A 27,119-nucleotide genomic window follows, 5' to 3' on the forward strand; every position below is an offset into this window, starting at 1 on the left:
AAAGGGTAACCTCCCCCCCAGTGGAAAATTTCCCTCCAGTTCCTTTTGTGAGAACGTTTTCCATGAAATTAATACCTTGTTAAGGTGCAGAAACTTTAGGCAATAAAAAAGGATGACCTACAAGTCTATTTTCCATTTAAATACCTTGGGCAAACTTAGATGTCTCACCTTCAAAATCACAACAAATGAAATCAGATCCCACAGGTGCTTTAACATAAGTGAATCAGCTCCCAAGAAGGCCTTACTCACGTCTGCAGATATCTTCAGCCCTTGACCAGACCAAGTTTTCCAAGCAGGTGATGGAGAACATATTCTCAAAATAGCCAGGGGAGCATGTGTAATCCAAAGATGCCCCAATTGGAAACTCAGACTCATCCATCCGGATTGTAGGCTTGGCAAACAGAAATTGTTCTGGGGCTTTACAGTAACCTGTAAAGAGACCCAAACCACAGGAACACCAAAGTGAGCAATGAGACTTGCACGCTCCCTTCTCTTTCTCTCCAATGAAGTTGATTTATGGGATTACAGAAACAGAGACATAAGAATGATAATATATTCTTCTTCTTGCTGTTACCTTAGGATGGTGCTTTCCAACAGTATCTACATATTGGGAAATTTTTGCTACTTGAGGACTATTCATCTTTCTGGCCTTCTTCTCTTATTTCTCCAAAGCAAGAAATTTAGCTAATAGTTTCACATTAGGCCTCTTATCAGAGCACCTGTATCTAAGCACCTGTATCACCTTCATGTCCTCATTTATTGGTGCTAATGTGCTCATGTATATCAAGACATATTTTATCATCTATGTCTATTTATTCCTCCCTACCTCATTCTAAGGTAACCACTATAAGCTGCCTCCCTGGCATTAAATAGCAAGTACTTGTCGTGTGTTGAATGATGTATTCTCAAAAGATACATCCATCCAGGGTGATGTGAGAAGCAGGGCTGTATGAGAGGACGCCCCTGACCTCTCCTCTTAAAGTTACAACAAGGTGAACAGCTATAATTCAACAAAGGACTCCCTGCTCAACACACAAACATGTCTGAGAGATCCACACATCAAAACACTAGAAGGTCAGTGAATGGGAGCAAACAGGGGAGGAGGGAAGGGAGAAGAGCAGAGATGAGTGCCAAAAACACAGCCCAGAACTCACTGCAGGTCTCAAGACAGGGAAGGATATCACTTTTCAGCCTTTTGGCTAAGATCAAGTGTAGGAGAGGGGAGGATTCAGGTTGCAGGGTATACTTTCTGTAGCCCTGAGCATTCCTGCCCAAGTGATCAACATATACTGCGGCTAAACCCAGTGCCTGGGGCAGAGACGGAAGACAGAGGTGTGGCAGCTGTGGTCTATAAGCCATCATTGGCAGATTGAAAGCAAAGCCACAGAGCCTGGCCTCCTCCTCCCACCCTCCCACAGCTCTCTTTCCCCGCACTGTCCCAGAGCTAGCAGCAGGATCCAGAAACTGTAGCAGTGAGTGTTGGGTTACACAGCAGAATATCTACAGCCTTGAAAACTGGAGAGAGTTTCTGAGGGGCAGATGCAAGCTGCAGCTCATATCAGTGACAAAGGTAGAGATACAGAGGTGAAGCAGCTGAGGTCTGGTAGTCGCCATGGCTGGGAGGACAAAGCAATAAACCCACAAGTGACCTCTCCCAAGCTACTCCAACCTCACCCATGGTGGCTGATCCCGGAGGGGGCCCCTGGGACACCTCGGGCAGTACAGCACTGCATCTGCTTGCAGGGGGTCAGTGCTGAAATTTCACAGGCTTGGAACCCCTTCACCCACAACATTTCCCCCACAAAGGAGGTGCCCTGACACTGAAGCAACCTGGTCACAGAGGAGAATCCCATCTCCTCAGGGAATACAAAGCATTTTCCACGTGCAGCAGTGATCCCAGGAGCCTGAGCAGTGCAAGGGAGAAATAAAACACTTGTGCCCCAGCACCACCTACTGGCAAACAAAAGACCCCTTCTTATCAACTTGCTATAAAGAATCATAAAAGAAAAAAAGAAAGAAAAAAAAGAAAAGAAAATCAGAGAGGTCATTCTCATAAATGCCTAGGAAGAGAAATAATCCCTCAAATATGATGAGCAACAAGGTAATAAGGCAGCTCAAAAATTAAACATAAAAACATGGAAATATGTGATTTAAATGACAGAATTCAAGATTGCAGTTCTGAGAAAAACCGAATGAGATGCAAGAAAACTCAGATAGGCAGTTTAATGAACTCAGGAATAAAATCAATAAACAAAAATAGTGCTGTACTAAAGAGATTGAAACTTTGAAAAATAACAAAATAGAAATTTTGGAGCTAAGAACTTAATAAAGGATGAAGAATGACCTAGTGAGCTTAGGAAATAGAGCTGAACAGATGGAGGAAAGAATTGTGATATTGCAGATAGAAATTTAGAAATGACACAGATGGAAGAAGAGAAAGACTTAAGGGAAAAAAGAAAGAGAGAGAGAGAAAGAAAGAAAGAAAGAAAAGAACTCTACCAGAACTATCTGACTCCATCAAAAAGAGCCATATAAGAATAATGGGTATACCAAAAGGAGAACAGAGGGAGAAGGGAGAGAGAACCTATTCAAATAAATAGTCAACGAGAATCTCCCAAACCTTTGGAAAGAACTCGATCCTCGACTCTATGAAGCAAACAGAACACCTAATTATCTGCATCCAAAAAGGCCATATCCAAGGCACATTATATTCAAACTGTAAAAAATTAATGACAAAGAAAGAATTCTCAAGGCAGCCAGGAAAAAGAAAATGGTACCTATAAAGGAAATCCCATTACAGGGTACTACCCCACCGGAAACTGCAACCTAGGAAGGAGTGGAATCAAATATTCAAAGTATTGAAAGAGAAATTACCAGCCAAAAATAATATGTCCAGCAGTTATCCTTTAGAAATGAAGAAGAAATAAAGACTTTTTCATATAGAAGCTGAGGTAATTTCCCACAGCAAGACCAGCATTATGGGAAATACTGAAGGGTGTTATTCTACCTGAAACAAAAAGACCAAAAGGTACAAAGCTATGAGTAAAATGACAGACAGACAGAAGCAGGAAATTGCAACCCTTATTCAGAAGATGGTATTACATTCATAAATATAACATAAAATTTAAAGGGTTAAAAATTTTTCAAAAAGAGAAGAAAACAATAGCTAATGCAACTATTGGAAGTAAACTCACAACATAAATAGTGATAATTTGTGTAAACATATGTTGGGATCTCTTAAACTTGTATGTATATTCCTTTGACATGACATTGTTATCAATGCATATAGTGTAGTCTTATTGCCTTTACTTTCTGTCATTAGAATATTCTATTAATTGCCTTTGTCTTTTGCTATTGCATATTGCTAAATAAGTTGATTAGATATTGCTAAATAAATTAATTGGCCCCTCTCTAGCATGTCCTCCTCTTTCTTTTTCCCACTCATCATTATAGTTGACCAAAGTGTCCACTAGTATAAATTTTTTTGACACCCTCTGGTAGCATTGGAAGTCCTAGCCAGAGCAACCAGGCAAGAGAAAGAAATAAAAGGCATCCAATTTAGGAATGAAGAAGTTAAATTGGCACTTTTTGCAGATGACATGATTATATACAAAACTGTAAAGACTCCACCAAAAACAAAACTACTAAAAACAATAAACCAATGTAGTAAAGTTGCAGGAAACAAAAACAATGTACAAAAATTTATTGTGTTCCTATATACTAACAATGAAATTTCAGAAAAAGAAATGAAAAAAAAAATTCCTTTTGCAACTGCAACAAAAAGAATAAAATACCTAGGAATAAACTTAACAAAGGACAAATGGGACCCCAAAGTTAATTCAAAATGGATCGAAGACCTAAACATAAGACCTGAAACAATAAATTGCATAGAAGAAAACATAGGTACTAAACTTATGAACCTTTGGGTTCAGAGAGGATTTTATGAATTTGACTCCAAATGCAAGGGAAGCAAAAGCAAAAATAAATGAATGAGACTATATCAAACTAAAAAGCTTTTGCACAACAAAAGAAACTGTCAACAAAACAAAGAGGCAACCAACTAAATGGGAGAAGGTATTTGAAAATAACACCTGCCATTAGAGGTTACTATCCAAAATACATAAAAAACTCATACAACTCAACAACAAAACACCAAACAATCCAACTTAAGATAAATAGGCAGATAAATTGAACAGACACTTGTCCCAAGGCATACAACGGGCCAACAGATATATGAAAAGAATGCTCAAGTTCACTAGTTATTAGGTAAATACGAAGCAAAACCACAATGAGATACCACCTCACACCTGTTAGAATGGCTATCATCAACAAGACAAGTAATAACAAGTGTTGGAGAGGTTGTGGGGGAAAAGGAACCCTCATACACTATAGGTAGGAATGTAAATTGGTGCAGCCGCTATGGAAAACAGTATTGAGTTTCCTCAAAAAATTAAGAATAGAATTACCATATAACCCAGCAATTCCTCTTCTGGGTATCTACCCCCAAATTTAAAAATATTTATCTGTAAAGATATGCATACCCCTATCTTCACTGCAGCATTATTCACTGTGACCAAGACACGGAAACAACCAAAGTGGCCTTCAATAGATGATTGGATAAAAAAGAGGTGGTACATATACACCATGGAATATTACTCAGCCATAAGAAAGGTGAAATACTGCCGTTTGCAACAACAGGGATGGATCTTGAGAGTATCATGCTAAGCAAAGTAAATCAGATGGAAAAAGTCAAGAACCATGATTTCACTCATTAGTAGGAGATAAAACTGAAACAAATAAACAAGACAAACAAAACTTATAGATACAGACAACAGTATTGTGGTTACCAAAGGGAAAGAGGGAAGGCGGGAGATGTAAAAGGGTCAAGGGGGTCAAATACATGATGACAGAAGGAGATTTGACTTTGGGTGGTGAACACACAGTGCAATATACAAATGATGTATTATAGAATTGCATCCTTGACACCTATATAATTTTATTAACAATGTCAGCCCTGTACATTTAAGTTTTAAAATATTTAAAAAGACACATCCATCATCCAGAACCTCAGAATGGGAACTCAATTGGAATATGTTTTTTGTTTTTTGTGTTTTTTTTTTCAGATGTAATTAAGGTAACATCTTGAGATGAGATCATCCTAGATACCCAGGGTGGACCCTGAATCCAGTGACTGGTGATATCCTTATAAAAAAAAGGAAATGGGGGTTGAGACAAAGAGATACAGAGGAGAAAGCCATGTGAAGACAGGGTCAGGGATTGGAATGGTGTGTCCACAGGCCAAGGAATGTGAGGGGCCACCAGAAGCTGGAAGAGGCAAAGAAGGATTCTCCTCTAGAGCGGTAGAGGGATTGGGGCCCTGCCACAACCTTGATTTTTGACATCTAGCCCTTGATCTGTGAGAAAATAAATATCTGTTGTTTTAAGCCACCTAGGTTGTGGTTATGGCAGCCCTAGGAAACTATAACCACTCTTCTTGTTCTGATGCTAAGCCAGACACTTAAGAACAATGACGAAATGGACTAAACCATCAAGCATCATCCTCTAAGAAGCTGTACCTTCTTTATGAGAGGGTATATTGTGTGCTGCATACTTTGAAATAGAATCTGAACTCAACTATCTCTTCTTTGGAGGAGATGGCTTCTGTGTGACCATTCATTTAACCTGGCTGAGGGTCTTGGTATCTGTGTTAAAAGAATCTCACTGCATTCTGATATATACTACCTAGTTGGAGGGTGAAGAATAGCAAAGAAAGGTTCAGTGCCTTTGTTCATGTGTAGCCTTTTCTCATTGGATTGCTCTTTTCTCTCAGGACCCTCCGAGGACGATACAGTGTTCCAGACTGGTGCCACCCACCACCAGTCTTCTCCAGCTTCCATTATTAGGAAGGCCTAAAGTCAGCCCTCAAGAACCAGGCAACCTTCTCTCTCCAGTTATTAGGAAGAAATATCCTACTCCCTTTTGTACTCTTTTCTTTGAGCTGATCTTTCCTTGCTTCTTCTCACTCCCAGCATGGAGAAATTCAAGGGCAAAGATTAAGGTGGGATCCAGAGGCAGGATGACAAAAGGTCCACTTTGAGTTGAGGTTTCTAGCTACAATGGTAAAGTGAATCCTCTTGGTTACTTAGCTTATTCAGAATAAAACTAACTAAAGCCTTAGCTAAATAATATCCATATTGCCACTTTTATCCTTTGCATCCCATGAAGTTGTGGAGTGTGTATCAATTATCCTGATATTGGTCAGTGTTCATAGGCAGTTGTTTTCATGACCTCTCCAATGAACACATTTTTCTTCCTGATTTACACAATTTGTGTTTACTGCCTTCCCTCCACCCTTCCCCTCACTCCTCTAACCCTACTCTCCTTACCACTCCACCAGCATGAGTTATTAGAATCTTACCTATCAAACACAGCTTAGTACTGCTGGAAACATCAGTTTTAGGTATGGCATGTAATTTTGACATTTGCACTTATGACAAGTTAAAGCCACAAGCAAATGCCATAATCTTATAATAGAAATATGAAGGATCTGGTCCAGATGTTCTGAACCCATTTAGGGTATATGGAGTTGGGTACTGACCAACAGGAACAGAAAGTTCACAGCGAGGGGCAGGGCCGCTCCAAATCCCGTTTCCTTGACTGTCACTCGTGCAGCGGATGGTGCTCTCCCCAATGAGGTTGAAGGTCATCCCTCTGCCTGGGTGGGAGTCACACGTGTAAGTAATTTCTTTCCCATGGGGAATGTCTCCCAGGGAAGTTCCTGTGTGGTTCCCATTAAGGATAGCTGGCGGATTTGGACAAAAGATTTCTAGAAAGAGACAAGAACCATAAATTACACTAAAATGTTTACATTTTAATCTGAGTTGATTCTACGATTATGGGATGCTGTGACTGTGTTGCCAACTAAAGAAAAATTAAACTCATGGGGAGAATATAAGCCATAAAATAAATATATTAGGCCTCTGCAATGACACAGGTAAATGAAATTATACCTAAACTAAGGTTTATTAAGACAGTCCAAAAGGAACTTAAGCATCCTGAACTCTTCACAGAGTTAAGGCTTTTGTATAATTGAGATCTTATTTCTTTAAAATAAACAAAAATCTTCTTAACTCCATTAATAAGAAAATCATCAATTTAATAAGAAAATCATCCATTAATTCAACAAGAACCTACTGTATATCAAGTACTATCTTAAGCACAAATTCTTTTAACATCAAGGATCTTCATCCTAGAGAAACCTTTCAAAATATATTATATATTTACTGTTTCTCTATCAGTGATTTACTCTTTTCTTGGTGACCTGAGGCTGTTTTCAAAAGCAAAATGACTGATTACAGTAACGCTGCCACAATGAAATGAAACATCTTCCATACTCCTATGCGTGCTCCAAAAGCCTCAGAAAGTCATGACTTTTGAGATACTTAAGAGTTTTTACAGGTTTATTTATTTATTTTTTTCATCATTGAAGAAACACACATTTCTTCTTTTGAGTTTATCTATTGGAGAAGCTCCTTTACCTTTCTAATGTGGTCTGCATTTGGAAAGGAGATACTGTAGCTTGAAAGAATTGTGAATAAACTAACTACAGAATGGAATAGCTTAACCAATGCTTACACTCTAGTAAGCAATTTCAGGCATATCTTTGGGTTCATTGGAATATTTTTTTCTTTATTTGATGCTTCTTAACTATATTTTAGGAAAGTTAAGATTTTCAAATAGGTGACTTCCAAATGTGAAAGATCTAATTATCAAGTTACATTATATTAATCAGTACAAGACATCCAATAATTTTAAAGCAAAGTATTCACATGAAAAAAATTCTATTTTAAACATGTATTTTTCAATAATTATGATCACAAGGTGAAAAAACATCCTGTTTGATTTAGTGAAGAAATAATTGGACAGATTGGATAGATCGGTAGTGTTTCTGTATTTAACAAGCTATATTTTTGTCATCTTAAAAACAAAATTTAGCTCCCTTAGTCCCACCTCCTCCTGCAGCTATAATCCCATTTCTCTACTCCCTTTACATTAAAACTCCCCTAAGATGTTGCCTATGACCTGTCCTCATTCCTCCCCTCATTCTCCCTTGAACTCATTCCAATCAAGCACATGCCCCCACAACTCTACTGAAACTGCTTTTGTCAAGGCGACTCAGGACCTCCAAGCACTAAACCCAATGATAACTTTCTGTGCTCATCTCATTTGACTTCTCTGTAGAATTTGAAACAGTTGCTCGGTCTCATCTTCTTAACAGAATTTCTCCACTTGGCTTCCAAGACCACCTTGTCTTCCTGGCTTTTCTCTTAACACTGGCTTCTTCTTCCTCATGTCTCTTGCTGATTCCTTTGCATCTTTCTGAGTTCTTACTGTCAGATGTATAAGGCTTAGCTCACACATATCGTATGTTCTGTGGCCACACTAGCTCCCTAGGTGATCTCATTAGTACCTATTTTAATCTCCAAAAACCATCAGCAAATCCTGTCATTTCTACCTTCCAAATGTATCCAGAATTTGACCATTTATCACCTCTTCTACTGCTTTGCTGGGCCAACATCTCTGATTAGTTTTGCTGTAGCTTCCCAGGTTGTACTCCCGGGTTTTCTTGGCTACCCCTGCCTTTGTCGCCTCAGCTGCTTTCTCAATTAAGAGTGCTGACGGATACCACTGTCACCTTATTGCCTAACAGCACTAGCTGTCTCAGTCTCCCCAAGGGTGAAAGATGGGCTCCTGCTCAGCCTCTGCTGCCCCACTGCAGTGGAGGTCAAAGCAGCTCCCACATCCAGGCCAACACAACTGGATCCATAGCCACTCTGGCTCCACCTACCACATCTAGGCTTAGGTGGGGACTGTGCAGCAGGACATGTGAGATGTCCCCAGAGTCTGACCAGAGGGATGAGTGCAAGACAGGGGCTTAATACCTTTGTCATAAGTAGGAGACAGGAAAGATCCAACAGATAAACTTTGCTTTTCCTCTTGCTAATGGATATTTCTGGTTCTATAGAACCTCTTCAGATGCCTTATATGACCAAACAAGCATCTCTTGCTCTTGTAAAGCTTACGGCCACCTCGGTAACACAATATACACTTTATTTATTTGCAGTTCTTTCCTCCCTGCCTCCCATTTTGTTCTCCTTGGCTGTTACTGCCCTTGGACTGCACCCTCTAATAGAACATTATAACATAAACTTTGCCTGGTGCTGTTTTCTGGGAATCTGCAGCTAAGACATACCCCTTTCAACTTAGTTCTCTTTAGAGTAGCCAGAGTGATATCATTAAAAATAAGTTACATCATGTTACTTTTCTACTCATAAAACTCCAATGTCTTTCCATCTTGCTCAGAGTGAAAACCTAAGTTCTTAAAGGATGCAGAGTTCTTTCTCTTTTGTCACGTCCGACTACTCCTGTATTTGTTCACTCTGTACCAGCCGTATAAGCTTCTGAGAAAATGTCAGAACAGGCTTTTCAAAGGAAATGCCAGGAACATTTCTGCCTTAGGCCTTTGCACTATTTGCTCTACCTGAAAGGAAAGTTCTTCCTCTATGTATGCACTTTGGTAGTCCACTAATAGCCATCAATGTTTAAATGTTCCTTTCTCAGTGAGGACTTTCTTAATCTTATTTTCAATGGGAACTTTTTTCTTTTCCTGACACCCTTTCTCCCCCTTCACATAAATATTCTATTGCATATCTTAGTTTCTTTTTATTTATAACACTTAGTATTATTTGACATTGTCTATTTATGTGTTTACTTGTTAGTATTTTTTGTTAATCTTTCTTCCTGCACAAGAATGTAAATACCATGGGAGCAGGGACCTAGTTTATCTTGTTTACAGGTAATACTACCAGTGTCTAGAAGACTATTTGGCACATCACGGTGCTAAAAATTTCTTGAAAGAATGAGTATATGAATGAATGAATGATTTAGGAAAAGGATGGAAAAACTGAGGTGTGACTATCCTATTTACTGGAAAAAAAAATTGACAGCTTCAGGGCACAATACATTTCTCTCCATCTCCCCATTTTAGCAAGCGGTATGTTTTTAAATATTTATAGGATGGTACCCCAAACACCTGATGCTCAGGTTTATTTCCCCAAAATGCATTCCTTGTAACTATTCCAACAAAGGAATGTTTCTATGAAAACTGAAGACAAACTGAGGGGCGGACATTTGATAATTTCATGGGGCAAAAGGCATTAAGAAATTGAAAAAGGAAAAAACAGGGAGAAAGCTGCAGACCTGAACAGATATTCCTTCTACTCACGTTCACACACAGGAACACTGTTACTCCAAAGGCTTTTCATTCCAACCAAGATGCAGTAACTAGTAGAATTCCCCTTTAAACGAAACCTAAGGAACAAAAGTAGTAACGAATGGGTGAGCATACATGTCCTTCATTGACAGATCTCAGTTTCTTCCCTTCTGCTAAAATACAATTTAATTCCTATTAAATCCCAGGTGAAAAAGCTCAGCTGATTTGGTCTCTCAGCTGATAAAGGCTCAGAACTAAAATATTTTAAAGATTGCACCTTCCAGGGAGAGATAAAGCAATAACAACTGTCCAACCTCAGTAATCAGAGAGGCCTGAGCTGAAGAAGGAACAAAAAATATAGACAGGCATTTCCTTAGTCTGATCTTGGACCTTCAGGAGGAGGTCATCCTTCCCTGACTGCTCCCTGAGAGCCACATGTTGTCATTAGGAGAAACTCTGTCCTCTAATGCAAAATGTAGCCTTTTCCTCTCTCAGTGGACCAGGGGAAAACAGATCCTGATTTAGGCTGGCAAATCAGAGAACACGAGGAAGGTTGTCAGAGACTGTTCTTTTTGCCAATACATTTGGAGTGTTCCTGAATGAGATTTATGGCATATCTGGATTATTAAAGAGTAGAGTAAATTAACTAGAAAAAAGAAGAGAAGGTGAGAAGAGAGAATTCTTTGGAGCCCAATTATCCTAAAACATCTTGTTTATTGTCAGACTAACGGCCTCCTGAATTGCCTCCAGGCCTTCAACGCCTGTCAAGAAGTCCTTGGAATTGTTGACCCGGAGAATGTATGTAACTGTTGAGAATGGCTCCTGGTGGCTAACTGGGCTCAAATTTATAAACAGACTGCCATGCGGGGAGTCACGCAGGGTCTCTGGTCCCGCTCCCCACAAAAGAACGCAGGACATGGTGAGGCCAAAAAGGAACACCCACGGAGCCATAGATAGGGGAGTCATACCACTATATTCTCGCTGGCCGCTGGGTTGGAGACACAGGAAGCAGTAGCCACAGAATCTACAATCCACACTCTGCCACACTCCGCCACACTCCGCGCTTGCCAGCCACCATCTGTTTGCTAGCCCCTATTTGCTGCTAACGTAGCCACAGCACCTATATTAGTGGCCAATGGCTCACTGGTTACAGCTGACGGCCAACTAGCCACAGCTGATGGCCATCCAATCACAGTTGATGGCCATTTACTATCTGAGCCAGCACCTTTCCACATGAGGCCAAGAGCCTGGAAACTGCTCTCTGGGGCTCTGTCCCCACACAGACCCTAACAGCCACTGCTAAACAGCGATCTTTCAAGTGAGCCGTGCTTCAGGGAGAAGACTGCACTGAACTGCCTGCCTCCCACACTGAACTGTCATCTGCACTGTGTTCCTGCCACCTGAGCCAATCCTTATAAAGGAGCTCCTGGAATCATATTTCAACCAATAGAACTGAGACTTTTCCCATCCAATTGGAGCTGCACAGCTATATTCTCACTAGCATCCTCACTAGCAACCAATCAGAGCACCTCCATTCTGAACAATCAGGACAATACTTTTTGAACCAATCAAACTGTGGGGCTTTGGAGTCCTCATTTACGTGGGGATGGACCAATCAGGGACCAGGTGCAGGTACTTCTCTTTCTAATATATATATATATATATATATATATATATCAGCTCCCCTCTGGCTGGGGGAGTGCACTTTCGCTTTCCATCTAAGACTGCATTTTGCTGGCTGGAGCTGTTACACTGAAAGTGCCATGCTGGACGGGAGCAGGGTGGAGCTTTCTATCTGGAGAGGGGCCCCAGGGCTGCCTTGCTCCAGGGATGCTTCATGAAATATAACAACAGATCTTGTCTATTTAGGTAGAACATTAAGTGTATAGATAAATAGTAATTTGTAGGCATGAAGAGATAACTATTCCAGAAGGGTTGTTTTAAAAAGTGCCATTCCACAGCTGTGCAATTCTGCAGCTGTGCTGTATCACAATGAGCTGTTTGCACTGAATAAAGTCTCCTTCACTGCACCCCAAATTGGGGATTCCCGTTGGCATTGAATTGGCACCAACGATCATGAGCTGACAGAACACATTGTGAACAATAGCTCTATGGTCCATGTTTTTAACCTGACAATGGTGCTGGAACATAACAGCAAGATCATTTAGATTCACATAAAGAGTTAATGATGTTAATTAAAACATGCTCCTTCAACCAACCTAATAATCATTAGATGATATATAATTAGATTAAAAATACTTCTACTTACTCGTTAATTGTATTCCAAATTCCACTATTGGTATAAAAATTTTCTGAAACAATCCTTGCATGTTACATATAAACAACACTCATATGTCAAACTTTTAAAAACAGCCCTTCTGGAGTCTTTATCTCATCATGCCTATGAATTATTTTTATCCATACACTCAATGTTCCACCTAAATAGTCAAGATTTGTTGTTATATTTCTGCTATTCAGTTTATTTACCATTTTTCCTTTTTTAAATATTGGTTCATGGTTCCATATGGTTCTTACCATACTTCCCAATTTTTGATTCAGATATTAGACTCTTTTAGTACTTCTTTTTCCATTAGGCAGTCCCCTTTTTGGATAAATCCCCATTGTACAGGGTATCAGCATGTCAGCATCCAGCACTGAGTCCCTAGTCTCTATTCCGGGTCACACTCACCCCTCATCACAAACGAAGGACACTTTTGCCCCAAGCTGGAGATTACGTGGAAAGAGCACACGGCCATTAGGGAGTTGGTCCAGGAAGTCAGCACACAATTTCACTAAGGAAAAAACAATCAGAAGTAAGACAGCCATGTGAGGTACAAAGAGATTCATCCGCAAACCAGACGAGAGTGTGGTTTCACCTGCACATCTGGGGGGTGCTGGGCTCCATTCTCCCTGGGGTGTACAGCGCAGAGAGGCAGCCCCTCTGAGATCATAGCCAGGCTCGCAGCTGTAGAACACTTCCTGTCCAGGGGAAAGGTTCTCCTTGTTGCTTAGGGTATGTTTACCATGCAGGATTTCTGGAGGCGGCTGACATACTGGGGAAAGAACAGGTCCAATTTTCTCTCAGTTATGGGGAAATACCTTTTGCTAAATCTTAGCCCTTCTGAGGAGTGACAGACTCATAATTAAAGGGTTCACAAAGAAAGTCACGTGATACTCCAGCCTCATTTTACTGATGGAAGTTAAGAACAGAGGAGAGATATAATCAAAGGCCTCACAGCTGATATGAGGTAGATAATTAGAACACACTTCTTCCTGGCACAAAGTCTAAAATACATTCCTAGGTCTACCAGGCATAGGGTCCCTTCTTGTAGTGCTGGCTGTTCAGTATAGAGTTATTAGTATTGGTGGGCTTCTCCACCCACATATTTATTGAAAGACAATCCAATTTACAGCCTCATCTTTCAGGTAATGAGAAGTTTGCCTGAGCCTGAATCTATTTAACAGATTTCCCTTTGTCTCTTTTATTGCGCTCTTATGATCAAAGTGTAATAGTAATCTATATATATATATATATATATATATATATATATATATATATATATATATATATATATATATACATCTGTTCGTTCTTCAAGCTGCTCTCCCGGTGATGGAAAAGCTGAGTGGGTTGGGCTCCCTCTCTGTTCCTATGTATCAGTTACAACATTTACCAATTCACTCCTAAGCCAGCTATTATGGCATACGAATGAGAAAACAAAACAAGCCATTGAGAACAAAATCCTTTCAATAAGCCAGTCCTTGTAACGGAAGGGCATATTGGTTAGAAAGTATTTGAGTCAAAGTCTGGCTGCCTTCATTTACAGCACTTTTGATGTGTTCTCAAGGCATCAGAACTGATTTATCTACATCTAATTAAAGATGAATGAAAAATCTGTTTGGCTGTGAACAAGTTACTCTCACTTTCAACTTCAGATTCCTAACAATAAAATATAGGAGGGAGACCAGAACAGCCAGACAAACCCTAAAGTGACTCTTCTGCATATGCTGTCTGTCTTCATAAGCCAGTTTCTTTTTGTAATATATTGATAGAAGTATGGAAAGAACCACAGCATTCAAGCTCTGCGATCTGACACAATGCAGTCTATTCCAGAGTATGCCACGTAGTAGCATCAGATTTGGATGATTTATTTAACCTCTGAAAGACCAAGCCAACTTCACTGTCATATGGACATAAGAATAGCACTATTCAAAGGAGGTTGGTAAACAGTAGATGAGGTAATGCATATAAAGTGCTCATTACACAGCGGACCAGAAAGTCCACATCAGTTTTCAATCTAATTGAGAGATATTAGAGCTGGTATGTTTCCCTGCGAATTGCTCAATATGAGAGTCCCAAATGTCTTCTTCCTTGATTAATTAAGTTCTTGCTTCTCAAAATGAAGTCCCATGGCACATGTGTATGCACACACACAGACACACACACACACACCCCTCCCTCATTTCATGCTTCATCTACCAAAATTTACTCACACTGCTCACCACACATTTTTCTACCAGAACAAACACTAATTTTCTGATCCTCCTACAACTCATATCATCTACAGCCTCTTCAAGGCCTCACTTAGACTCACCCCTGGAACAGGTGGGCAACTCTGGCTCCCATTTGTTCTGGGCCCGGCATCGCACACTGGAGGGTCCTTTCATGACAAAGCCAGGCTGACACCTAAACCTCACAATTTCATTTAAGAAAAACAAGTTTCTGTTCTTAGACTCCCTTTCTCCATTTTCAACAACTGGAGGTGTGCATTTATTATTAGGTGTTATGCACTGAGGGGAAGGGCCACTCCAGACGCCGATTTGATCGCCTTTGCTGGTGCAATATATGGATGGCTCGCCTATGAGGTCAAACAGCTTTTCTCCTCTCTTTCCACGTTTGCAGTAATAGGTCACCACCATTCCATATTGGAAATATTCTCTGTTGGTGCTAACGAAATCTCCATTGTCGATGGCTGGTGGTGGCCTACAATGAATACCTAGGAAAAGGATCAGCAAGTTAAACAAAATCTCAATTTCTTAAAATTATACTTAATTATAAATTTTGGTAACCAGTTTTTAAAAAATCCAAATTATAAATGTGAATATACACAATACTTCTGCTCTAGTCTATTTTTTCATAATGTACAGACATGTTTTTACACAACTGTAGATGAGGTAACCACAATATGATGGCTTCTACTCTTCTCAATTAACACTATTTCAATAAATATGTCCATATGTTATGACAGTCCACGTGCTTCTCATTTTAAGTGCGATCCTCTATGTTATTTCACAACTGTTAATTCAGATCTCTCTATCTAGAAGGCATTTGGCTTTCTTCTATTGGTTAGTGATATGATATGGCATACAGTATAGCCTCTTTATCAAATATAAATAAAGACAAAAAGCTCTGGCACTAATAAAAAAGTAATAAAATACAAATACATAATATTACATCTGAGAAACACAACAGTCAGATTCACAAGTAATAATAACTGAATGTGTTCTACTTTATGCTAATCATTTGGACAATGTGGACATTAGGGATATAGATATATTTTGCCAATATCGACTCAGGAAAGGGTAGAATATAGAAGTGGAAAAAAATGTATCACAAACACTACTTCCAAAAACTGGAAAGCACAGATAATTGTATAGACAAATTTAATCTTATATCCAAATAACAGATAAATCCTAGGTGCTTTAAAGCATCTGGAACATAAAAAAAAAAAAATATTTCTATCATTTTTGGCAGGCATCAAAGGAGGCACGCATTTATGTATTTATTTATTATTACTTTTAAGAAAATGTTTAAGAAGATGTATATTTCTTGTAGAAAATTCATAAAATATAAGTAAAAATTATCTTTAACTCCCTTATCTAGAAAGAACCGTTAACTGTTTAATGTGCAATCTTTAATACACACACACACACACACACACACCATATTTTTTCTAAAATATGTTCATTGGCTTAATAATACTCAGTATAGGAATGTACTATCTGATTCCATCTGAAAGAGCTGTCTCTTTTCGCTAACGTATTCTGGCATATTTAATTTTTTTTCCTTTTTCTTGCAGAACACACACCTTCTTCCTTCCAGTCCATATGCTTCCCATTTTAAGCGAGATCTTATATGTTATTTCACTACTGTTAATTCAGTTCTGAACTATTTCTGAAACATTGGAATATGCTCAACATTGAGCTTATTCTGACTTTTCCACTATCACAAATAGTAATGTGGATAAATATAGCAACATTCTTGCAAAAAACATGGTGATTAAAAAAATAAATCATAAAATGTTTAATTCCTGAATTAAAGGCATGTATACAGTTAAGGTTTTGATACCTATTGTATACGGGCCTTTTAGAACGTTTGTTCCCACTTATCCTACCAGCAGTTGGGTTTGAGAGTATTGATTTCTTCACATTATCACCAAACCAGGGCTATGTCCTCTTTATATTCGTTGTTGATTTGCAACTGCTCATTCCTCTATGTGACCTAAAGTGTAGGAAGCTCATATTCCAACAAATCATTGGAAGATGACATGTCACTGTTCTGACAGAGAATAAAAAGGAAAGGAGAGCAACACCTTTTCAATATACCCCCTGATGTGAAGAGCTGGTAGAGGGGAAGCAGGGCTACTCTCACTAACTTTGCATTTCTTTACTTCACTGAAGAGAATGATCTTCAAACTGAAAAGTGTTCAACCAACAAAAGAGGAAGTTGGGGGCTGTTTCAAACAAGTTCAAGACTATCGTTTAAAGTAAATTATACCCCAAAATAAGGAAAAGCCAGGAGGAACTAGAAGCTTGGAACATTGTGAGCAATTTTCAGGATATGATTGTTTTCTTCAAATATTGGAGGGATATCATTGCCAAGAGGGATGAGATTGATTCTTTGTAATTCGGGGAGGGGGGGCGCAATGCTAGGATTCACTGGTGGAATAAATGGGGAAAGAAATTTCAACCCACGTTCACAAAGTGGTGGCTCCGTCTCCCAAACGGCAATAGTGCCAGAGATGATACATTTAGCAGATGAATGACCAACGAGTTGATACCTAAAGGCAAAAAGTGAAAATTAATTATTCTATTTCCCATCGACTTCCCCAGAGCATACGTACATGGCAAGACAGAGTACAAAATCTGGGAGACGGCTAAGGACTAGCCTAAACTCCACCTACTTTATCCAGGTTTTTTAAAATTTCTCTTTTCCTATTCTCTCATTTAAAAGGGCTACTCCCTCAGTAATTCCTCACGGCACTCTGCTTCTTAATTTTTGGCTTCACTGTGGACTGTACTGTGTCCCAACATAAAACAATCCTTTTGAAAACCTGTTTGATGATTTCCTTCTTGAATTCTGTTACTTTTTTCCTCAGATTATCATTGCCATTTTGAAAAATTTGCATTTTCCTGATATATATATATATATATATATATATATATATATATATATATATATGATTAACACTGCTATGTACTCGTGTTTAGGCATGTTTCTTGTACCACAAAATTTGATGCTTTTGATCCTATTTTCGATGACCTCTTTCATAATGTCCAATGATGAGGATGTAGTAATGAATAAGAGATCTGCCCCCAAAATGAGGGGCTTATTTCTGGCAGAAGAGACAGATACATGCCTTCCTATTCCTTTTTCCTCCTTCTCATTTGTTATACGAACCAGATAGGTGAAGCTCTCTTAGGTGTTCTAATAATTTGAAAGTTAAATATCCAATTTCTTTCCCATTACAGATTTCATTTCATGTGTGTATATTGTGCATATACACAACACGAACATCTAAACCTGTTTTCTCCATTTTAGTATCAAAACATGTAGCATAGTCTACCCTATGTTATGTAAGTAGAGCTTATGTTTTCTTGCTTTTTCCCATTTTCTAGTTTTATGGATATATTTTATGACTTTAAAGGTTGTTATTAAATGATGATTACATTGCTGATTTCACTTTTGAACAATTAGTTCTTGTATTTAGTTTCACAACTTTGTTGAAAATATTCGACCATGCTTTCCTTTAAAAATTGTTTTTTGTTTTGTTTTTACTACTTATTACATCACTGAATTTTTTTCTACTTTATCATTTTCATTTTCAAAGAAATTATTTATGGATTGCCTGGATTAATTACTTTTCTCTTCCCAGAATGTGTATTTAATTGGTGTAATTTTGGGGTGATTGGTCTCTTTTGCATTATGTCCTGCAACTTATCATAAGCTGAATGATTTTCTGTTTTAGACCATAGACAGTTTCACCCTTACTGAATAATGTAAAAGGAAGAGAATATAGTCAGAGAAGTTATAGTCTGTGTTAAAAAATGCTCGGGAAAGAGAAGTATTTAGATTCACTCTAATTTTACTTTGTCAGGTTATAGGTACTCTGGTCTGTTAGGCCAAGTGCAGCAAATATACTGGAGATGACAATGGCTTTTCAGTGCTTATCATGGCAGCACGAGTTTAGCCCAGATTCTCTAACCGCCTCAGCTGCTCATACTGAGATGTGGGCAAGACTCCACCGTGTGCTGAGCCAGCGTAAGGACCAAGGGCAGGACTACTGCCCAGTAAACACGTTATGCCTGACATTTTCACAGTGGGCTCTGATAAGGGTTGAATAGGGTTCCTCAAAAAGATATGTTGAAGTCCTGATCCCCAAGCCCTATGAGTGTGACCTTATTTGGAAATAGGGTTTTTACAGATGTAATCAAGTCAAGTGAGGTCATTTGGGTGGGTTCTAATTCAATATGATCAGCATCCTTATAAAAAGAGAGAACTTTGGACATAGATACACACAGACAGGAGAAATGCCATGTGAAGACATAGACACAGAAGACAGAGGCTGAAATGACAGTGATGTTGCCACACGCCATGGAAGGCCTGAGGCTACCAGAGGCTAGAAGAGGCAAGGAGGGATCCTCCCTCAGAGGCTTTGGAGGGAGCATGTGCTACCAACACCTTAATTTTGGACTTCCGGCATTTAGAACTGTAAGACAACAAATTTCTGTCGTTGTTCTAAGCCACCCCATTTGTTGCACTTTGTTATGGCAGCCCTAGCAAACTAATAGTGCGATTACCTTTAAGATGTGTTTTCTCACATAGTTGCTCCATGGCCTTACCTGTCTTCCAACAATGTCTGCTCTGAGTTAGGGTTTGACTATGCCTTCCCCTCATTTTCTTCCTTCCTACCTACTTTTCCTGTATGCACTGCCCTGATTTCCAGCAAGATTACAGATTTCCCCCTGAATCTTATCACACCTTTGTTCATTTCAATCAAGAGTTGAAGTCCTACATGCAGGCTTTTAAAGAGCAGATGGTAATATCCTAGTTCTCCTTTCTGAGATGTGACTAGAAGGTAGTATTGCTACCGTGTAAATCTTGAACCCAGAGATGTTGCCGCCAACTCACCCTATATTACAAGAATAATTAATCCTGGATCCAAGCTGGGAGTCTGTGTCTATGTGCACTATGCCATTCACAGGATCTGGAGGAGTTCTACATACTTTACCTGTGGGAAAGAAACAGAGTTTTGAAGCCAAGAGGAGTATTCGGACTGTTGTTAGTACACAAGGTCCCAACCTGACTGTAGCTTACTGGTGTATATGCAATTCAGGTGGTTCCACAGATTTGCGCCACCTGAGTAACCTCACCCAATTGCCCCACGTCAGCTACCTACTAAGCGCCACTTTCAAAAAGACCTCCCATCTACATCTGTCTTATCTCCACCTCATATCTCTCATCAAAATATAAAGGTAACATATGGCCTTGTATCCTACCAGTATAAAATTCTTCTTCCCACCTGGCTATTCAAACAGTTTGTCTCCTCATAATTTTTTTTCCTGGTCTGGAGTCATTCATTATTTATTTCCCATAGGGAATCGGTTTTTCCTGCAAATATTTCTTGAAACATTCTCATGAAATAAATATTTCAACCAATAATTAGGGATGACCTACAAAAACAACTTTTGTATCTGCCTATATGAACACTTGGTAAGCAAAATTTTCTTGTCTCTAAAACTTGAAAAAATTAAACAATATCCAAAGGATAATTTGACAGACATGGGAAAGCTCCAATACAGGGTTTACTCACGTGTACAGACATTTTTGACACTTGACCACGTCAGGTTTTCTAAGCACTTGATAGAGAATGGCTTCCCATGGTACTCAGCGTGGCATTCATACTTTAAAGATGTCCCAACGGGAAACTTAGTTTCACTGGTTAGGTTTTTCAACTTAGCGAATTGAAAATTTCCTGGGGCATGACAGTAACCTTGAAACCAAGATGTCAAGAACATCAGATTTAACAAAGAGATACCCACCGCCCTTCTTCTTTCTCTCTCTCTTACTAGATTTAATGTCAGAACAAAATAAATTTTTAGCTCTGGAAAGATAATTTCCTTGCAACCTGGGGAAGGAAAGCTCCATTAGCACATGCCCATTAGAAAATACATTGTATGGAAAGGTATTCTGCCATCTTGTCGTTTTTCTCATATAATTTACAGTAAAAGACAGCTCCCATTCAGTTTTTCACACTTTTAGGGAGCCAGAAAGAGTGCCTCTGTCCAAGCGTCACAGTTCCTGTCTGACTTTTTGTACTTCAGTGCATCAAAACCCCAATGGAGGGCTCACAGCATGAAGGAGAACTCAAGAGAACTTGTGGCATGGGGAAGCAGCCACCAATGTTGTAGGTCTGATTCCTAAGCCAGCCATTTTTACACAAGAAGGAAACAAATGCATCTCCTTAAAATAAAAACAAACAAACAAAACTATGGTTACTGTTATAAGAAAATATTGTTGGAGTGTATGCTGAATCAAATTTTAGCTGTAGCTCCATGCCCCTATGGCCTATTAGTTCTAGGCTCTAGGAGTGAAACCTCACTTTGGAAGCAAATATCATGAACTTAAAAAGTACACGTGCTTAGAAAAACAGAAATCATTTCCACCTGTTTTTGACAATACCTTCTCTTTTAACTTCTCTTTCAACTGTCCTCTACCTAGCTTCCAATTATTTATTCAAATAGTAGTGGTTACACTAGAGCCAATCCTGCACTCAAAGAATTCTCTGTATGAAGATTTGCAAACCAATTTCTTATCTCTTGAACATAACTAAATAATTTTTCTCAATATAAAAATGTGGCTTGTTTTCTTTTTTTTTTTTTTATTAAATTTATTGAGGTGACAATTGTTAGTAAAATTACATAGATTTCAGCTTGTTTTCAAAGGAAACTTATCCATCTCCTTTTTATTTTAGAGCTTAACTATTAGCTCTACTAGTTTCTAGGTCAAGGAGTCCCTAGTTATGACTAAAATTTACCATCTAAGGCCAAATAACTCATGAATGGCCTAGCAAGTCTCCAGTCTCTAAAATCTAGCTGATAAAACTAGGGTTACTATCTCAGATAGGGTTCTGATGGGAAAAAGATCAGAATTTAAGGGAATATTGCCTCTTGCTATTTATTTGGTAAATCTGGACTAGGTCTCTACACTGGTGAACAGGTTCATAGGTGCACCCCAAGTTGAAGCCATGGTATTGGAGGAGGAGAGAGAGCAAAAATGACTTCTGATTGCCTATCACTTGGTCCTTTTCCTTTTAGAATTGTTATTTTCTCTCAGAGTTTCCCAGTGGCCAGTATGTTATGTCAGGACTAAGGTCCCTTCTACAATTTACTTTCTCTTTCCCATCCTCACTTCCTGATGGTGGATGTCTTAGGGGAATTGGGTGTTAACAAAACTTCTCCAGACCTTGGAAAGACACATTCTCTTTATTTTACATTTTCCCTTGAGTTCATATTCCTTTGCTTTTTTTCCCCACCAAAGTGGGAAGACTTCAATGGCTAAAATTAGTGAGGGCTAAGGAGAAGGTAAGCCTTAGTTAAATGTAGAACTTAGCCGCCCAAATTAGCCAAAGGAATCTTTGTGATTCATCTACAATGCAGTTCAACTTTCCTAGAGAATGCACAGGATCTCAGCCCAAATAGGTAATTAAAAGTGACTTTGCCTGACTTTGTTCTCTGCTGGCCTGTGCTTCCCTCCAAAACCTGTGATGATGGTATAACTTATGTAACTTAAGGTTCATAGGTATTTGCTTTCAATTCCTATGGTTTGAAATCATTTTCCTTCCAATTCTAGTGAGAAATAGAACCACCACCCACCACCTCCCTCTTTTACCAGCCCTCTACCAGCAAAAGTCATCAGAATCTTATTACTGATTTGGCAATTAATTGTGTCAAGTGCAAAAATAAACATGAAACTAATTGCAACACTTTGGAAGATCTAGTTTAGATATTCTGAAACCATTTGGGACATGGGGTGGTATGTGCTAACCTGGAAGTTCACAGCGAGGGGCAGGGCCGCTCCAAAGCCCGTTCCCCTGACTGTCACTTGTACAGCGGATGGTGCTCTCCCCAAAAAGGCTGAAGGTCATCCCTTCGTCTGGGTGGGGGTCACATGTGTAAGTTACTTCTTTTCCAAAAGGAAAGACTTCCAGAGGGTTTCCTGTGTGTCTTCCATTAAGGATATCTGGAGGATTTGGGCACAAGATTTCTGGAAAGAAAGCAAGAGCTCTAAGTTTCATTGAGGACAGCTATGGTTGGTGCTACCTGAAAACAGTTATGACAGTACACCTTTTGTGGAGGCCTTTGATGACGTGGACTGCATGAAAGGAGATCTCAATTTCATTGTTTTATGGAAAAAGTACAGGTAACACCCGTATAACACAGCACTTCTATAACACGGTTTTGCTCTAACATGGTTCGAGAGTTGTGGGAAACCCTCGTACAACACAGCATCCTAGAACACGGTTTCGCTCTAACACGGTTTGAGAAACAGAGAAATCCCCGAACAACATGGAATGTCATAAGAGCTTTTAAGAGTTTTAAGAGCAAAAGATATCTCATTTGAAATTAGGAAAATCCCTGAACAACACGGAACGTAATAAAAGCTTAGTAGTGATGACAAAGAAAACATTAATACATATTAATATGGTACACTTCTGGTGAAAATTGCTTTAATAAGATATTTCTCCTAATTATAAAAATATAATAGTATGTGTTTGTGGTTTTTTTTTTAATTTTTGGAACTGAACCCCCTTTTTTGTACTAGTTCTGTGTTTCGTATAACACGGATTCGCATAACGGCATTTTTTAGGAACCTGACAACCGTGTTGTACAGGGCACCTGTAGAAAAGAAATTTGCTTATCTTGAATCTTCCAAATAGTTAAGTTTTCTGCGTAATAGAAACTTAACACCTATAATTAAGTACCAAAATTTTAAAGAAGAAAAATAACCATTTGGAGGGTAACTCAGTCATTTATTCCATAAATATTAAGGGAGCACTTATTCTGTGTCACCCACTCATCAGAGACTGAGGATACAATGGTGAAGGCCACTGATAAAGTCACTGTCCTCCAAGGAACTTAGGCTCTTGGGAAATATGTCTACAATGGATTCCATGTGTACTAATGAGCTTAAAGATATGAAATGACCTTAAGGATATGACACCTTGTTCATACTGGTCATTGGTCTCGATCACAACAGTAGTGCTGACACAATGAATTGAAACATCTATGCTCATTGTAAAAACTCTAATGATTCAGGCTGCTTTGTCTTTGAAAATGCATGGATCTGTTTATGATTTATTTTTCTTCTTTACTTTCTGTCAGGCTTCAAATTGTTACTTCTTTCTAGTATCTGCTTGTCTGTTTAAAACACTCTCCTCCTCACTTCTAGTTGGCATTTCTTACTAGACGTGGGGTTAGGAAGCAGGTACATCAACTAGTAAGAGTCATACAAAAATAAGAAAGATAGTCCAACCAACAAGTGAGCTCTAATGTATGCCAGTAGGACAGCCACTGTCATGTTACATAAAGGAGCAATGGTTATGTTGGATAGCAGGCATCTATGTGTAAGTTATGTTCTCATAAGCTTTACTATGAAAAGCACGTTATACTGTCTGAGTAGATTTCTAGCAACATAAACATAATAGTGAAACTTGATTGTTTAAAAAATACATTTTTTCCAATCTTTAGAATCAAGAGATGAAGAAAAGTCCAGTCTTCCATTGGGGAAAATATAAAGGGGTAGATTAGGAGAAATCAGTAGTGATGCTGCATATTGGAGATTCATTTTTCAATCAGCTTATTTTTTCTGAATCTTTACCTTTATTTAGGTACATATTTAGATAAGGAGTCTTAAGCTGTTTACCCTGTGTAATGCTGTTCCCCACTTTCCCCTCATTCCTTCATTGCTCTGATCTATCACTTCCATAACATTTATTTGTTTATTGTTTTTCCTGACCATCTCCCCACTTGAGTATAAGTAACATGAGGGTGGGGAATTAAGTTACTTGTTCACTGCTGTAACACCAGTGCTTAGAAGATCACCAAGCACACATGAATTTAGCAAATAATTGATTGAATGAACATTTCACATTTATACATTAGCAAGTAGAAAAATTATAGAGACTGTACTTTGATAGGAGGAAACAAAGAAAAAGGAAGGAGGGAGGAAGGAAGGAAAGAAGGAAGAAAGACAGCTTTACATTATCGAATCTCTTCTGACTTAGAGGCAAACTGCTACAGGATTTATCACATGGAACAGAATTCAAGATGACAGAGACTCAGCAAATGGTTCCCACAACACATGGTGCACAGCAAAATGCATCACAATAAATTGATCACAAATAAATACTATTAAAATAGCAACTCTCTCAATAATATAGATTAGAAAATAAATAAAAGAACCACAACAGGGAGCTCACAGGTCAAAATAGTCAACAGATTAAGGGGAGAGATTAGTCTAAATTGTTATTCCTCCAACTCACGTTCACACGTGGGAACACTGCTATTCCAAAGGCTTTCCATTCCAACCAAGACACAATGACTGGCAGAACTGCCTTTTAGTTGGAATCTAAAACAGAAAATGGTACTGAATAAGTGAGCTGTTTCAGCAAAAATGCCATTAGTTTGCAATCTCAGGCTCTGCCAAAGATCTCAATATTTTGAGGAATGGAAACAAACAGGTGGCAGAGGTTCAGAGGAATCTGGACACATCACAGCCTCCACTAAGGGAGATCAGTAAAGCACAGTAACTGGTCACATAATATGTTGTCCCAGCCTGAATTGAAGAAGGTAGTCGTAGCTGCCATCTTCTTGATCCTGGACTCAGACTCAGAGAAGTGACTCTCTAGCTGATCACCCCATGATGAACCTGATAAATCTACTCATTGTCATTATGGGAAAACCAGTCTTCTAATGCAACATCCTGCTAAGGGTAACACTGGAACAGCAAGTAAAGCAGCTCCCAGTTTGGATTGGAAACACAGAGAATAACTAGAAAAATAACAAAGATTGTTATGATGGATGTGATGGATTTGAAGAGGGCATGCAGGAGCATGTTAGGCTATTGAAGTGTAAGTTTGAATACTCTAAGGGAAAAGGAAAGGAGATTGGAAATGACTTTTGCATGAAATCACACAGAATTCTCAATGTCTGTGGGACCCTGATGGCTCCTAAGTTGTATTGGGTGCCTGCCAAAATTCTTTGGAACATTTTGAGATCAGGTGTGTTGTTGCCCATGTTTGACACTTTCCATGTAGAGACAGTCACATGGTCAAGGGCACTAGGTTCACGTAAACTGGTTGATAATCTGATCTAAAACATTAACATCAGCTGTCATCATCCCAGTTCAGAGCCCTTAGCCCATTACTAACTAGAAGATATGTGACTGGATAAAATAATGTTTATTTGTATACTTTCACTCTTATTACAAATTTCACTTTTGATGGTGTAGGGAAGATGTTAAGAAAATTCGCCTTCATTGGCTGATGTTACATAACTTTTTTGTCTGTTTGTCTGTTTCCCTCACCTGGGGTGATATGAGTCTCCCCCAAGTGAGGTGGTTGGTCAGATTAAGGTTGGCTTTTGGTTTCCTCATATGAAAGACTGCCTATGAGATTGTTCCCTTGGTGAGGTTGGCTTTCTGCTTAACTCTTGGTTGGCTTTTGGTTTCTTCACGTGAAAGACTGCCTGTGAGATTGTTCCGTTGTGTGAGGTTGGAGGTTGGATTTCTGTTTAACTCTTGATTGGCTTTTCTTCCCTCACATGAGAGACTGCATGTGAGGTGCTAGTCAGCTGATTAGCTTTTTGTTCCTTTGTTCTCCCCTGCAACATGAGAGATTGTATGAGGGGTTCCCTCCCATGAGGGACTGCATGGGAAGAGCTGGTTAGTTTTGGATTACCTGTTTGTTCCTTGGTTCCCCCACATGAGAGACTGCATGTGGAGTGATAGTTAGTTTAGGGTTAAGAGAATTTCTCTCTCGTCTCATTCCCAGCAGGAGAGATATGGGATGATGCTGCTCTGTGCCTGTTTTGCCCTCTTCAGCAGATGAGATGGAGAAGTAACTAGTAAGTTATATCAGAATGACATGACAGCCATGTTTCCAGGCTTTGGAAGGCCTTGGGCTGATGGTCCCTGGCAAGAACAGTAAGTATTGCTTGTCTGAATGAACTGCCCCTTCAGATGGACTGCAAGCTTGCAGCTTGTAGCCTCAGGAGACACCTCAGTTTTCTAGCTGCAGACCTGGCAAGGTTTTGATTCCTGACCTTTCCACTGTTGTTTTGCCACAGTTTGGTGAACTTTTGGGATCTAATGTAATAGTCGCTATCCTATAAAATTTATTGCTGCTTTTGGGTACTCCTTATTGATGTTATAAGCAATATTTTATCACATAACTGCTGAACCCTCCTGGAACTGGCCATTCCCTGAGGGGAGGCCAGAACAAGGAGCTTGGCTCTAAGGTACATCTGAAAAAATTTATAAGACAGACCTCAGTTGGCAGTGTAA

At 39.1% G+C, this 27,119-nt stretch overlaps 1 protein-coding gene across 3 annotated transcripts in view; it reads right to left on the reverse strand.

Annotated features, from left to right (window-relative positions):
- CR1 (complement C3b/C4b receptor 1 (Knops blood group)) overlaps positions 1–27,119 on the reverse strand; it is a 101,137-nt gene that overhangs the window by 34,768 nt on the left and 39,250 nt on the right. For all 3 annotated transcript variants that reach the window (XM_088801691.1, XM_088801690.1, XM_088801692.1), the window contains exons 8-18: positions 25,099–25,184; positions 22,602–22,820; positions 20,368–20,547; positions 19,686–19,785; positions 17,249–17,334; positions 14,869–15,270; positions 13,150–13,326; positions 12,963–13,065; positions 10,286–10,371; positions 6,599–6,826; positions 250–429 (exon numbers count right to left, since the gene is read on the reverse strand). In XM_088801691.1, the coding sequence (XP_088657817.1) occupies positions 250–429; positions 6,599–6,826; positions 10,286–10,371; positions 12,963–13,065; positions 13,150–13,326; positions 14,869–15,270; positions 17,249–17,334; positions 19,686–19,785; positions 20,368–20,547; positions 22,602–22,820; positions 25,099–25,184 (1,847 nt within the window). The remainder of the gene's footprint in view (positions 1–249; positions 430–6,598; positions 6,827–10,285; positions 10,372–12,962; positions 13,066–13,149; positions 13,327–14,868; positions 15,271–17,248; positions 17,335–19,685; positions 19,786–20,367; positions 20,548–22,601; positions 22,821–25,098; positions 25,185–27,119) is intronic.

Source organism: Rhinolophus sinicus, chromosome 11 (genome assembly GCF_057876585.1).
Source record: "Rhinolophus sinicus isolate RSI-liver-muscle chromosome 11, RSI-T2T, whole genome shotgun sequence".
Lineage (NCBI taxonomy): Eukaryota > Metazoa > Chordata > Mammalia > Chiroptera > Rhinolophidae > Rhinolophus > Rhinolophus sinicus.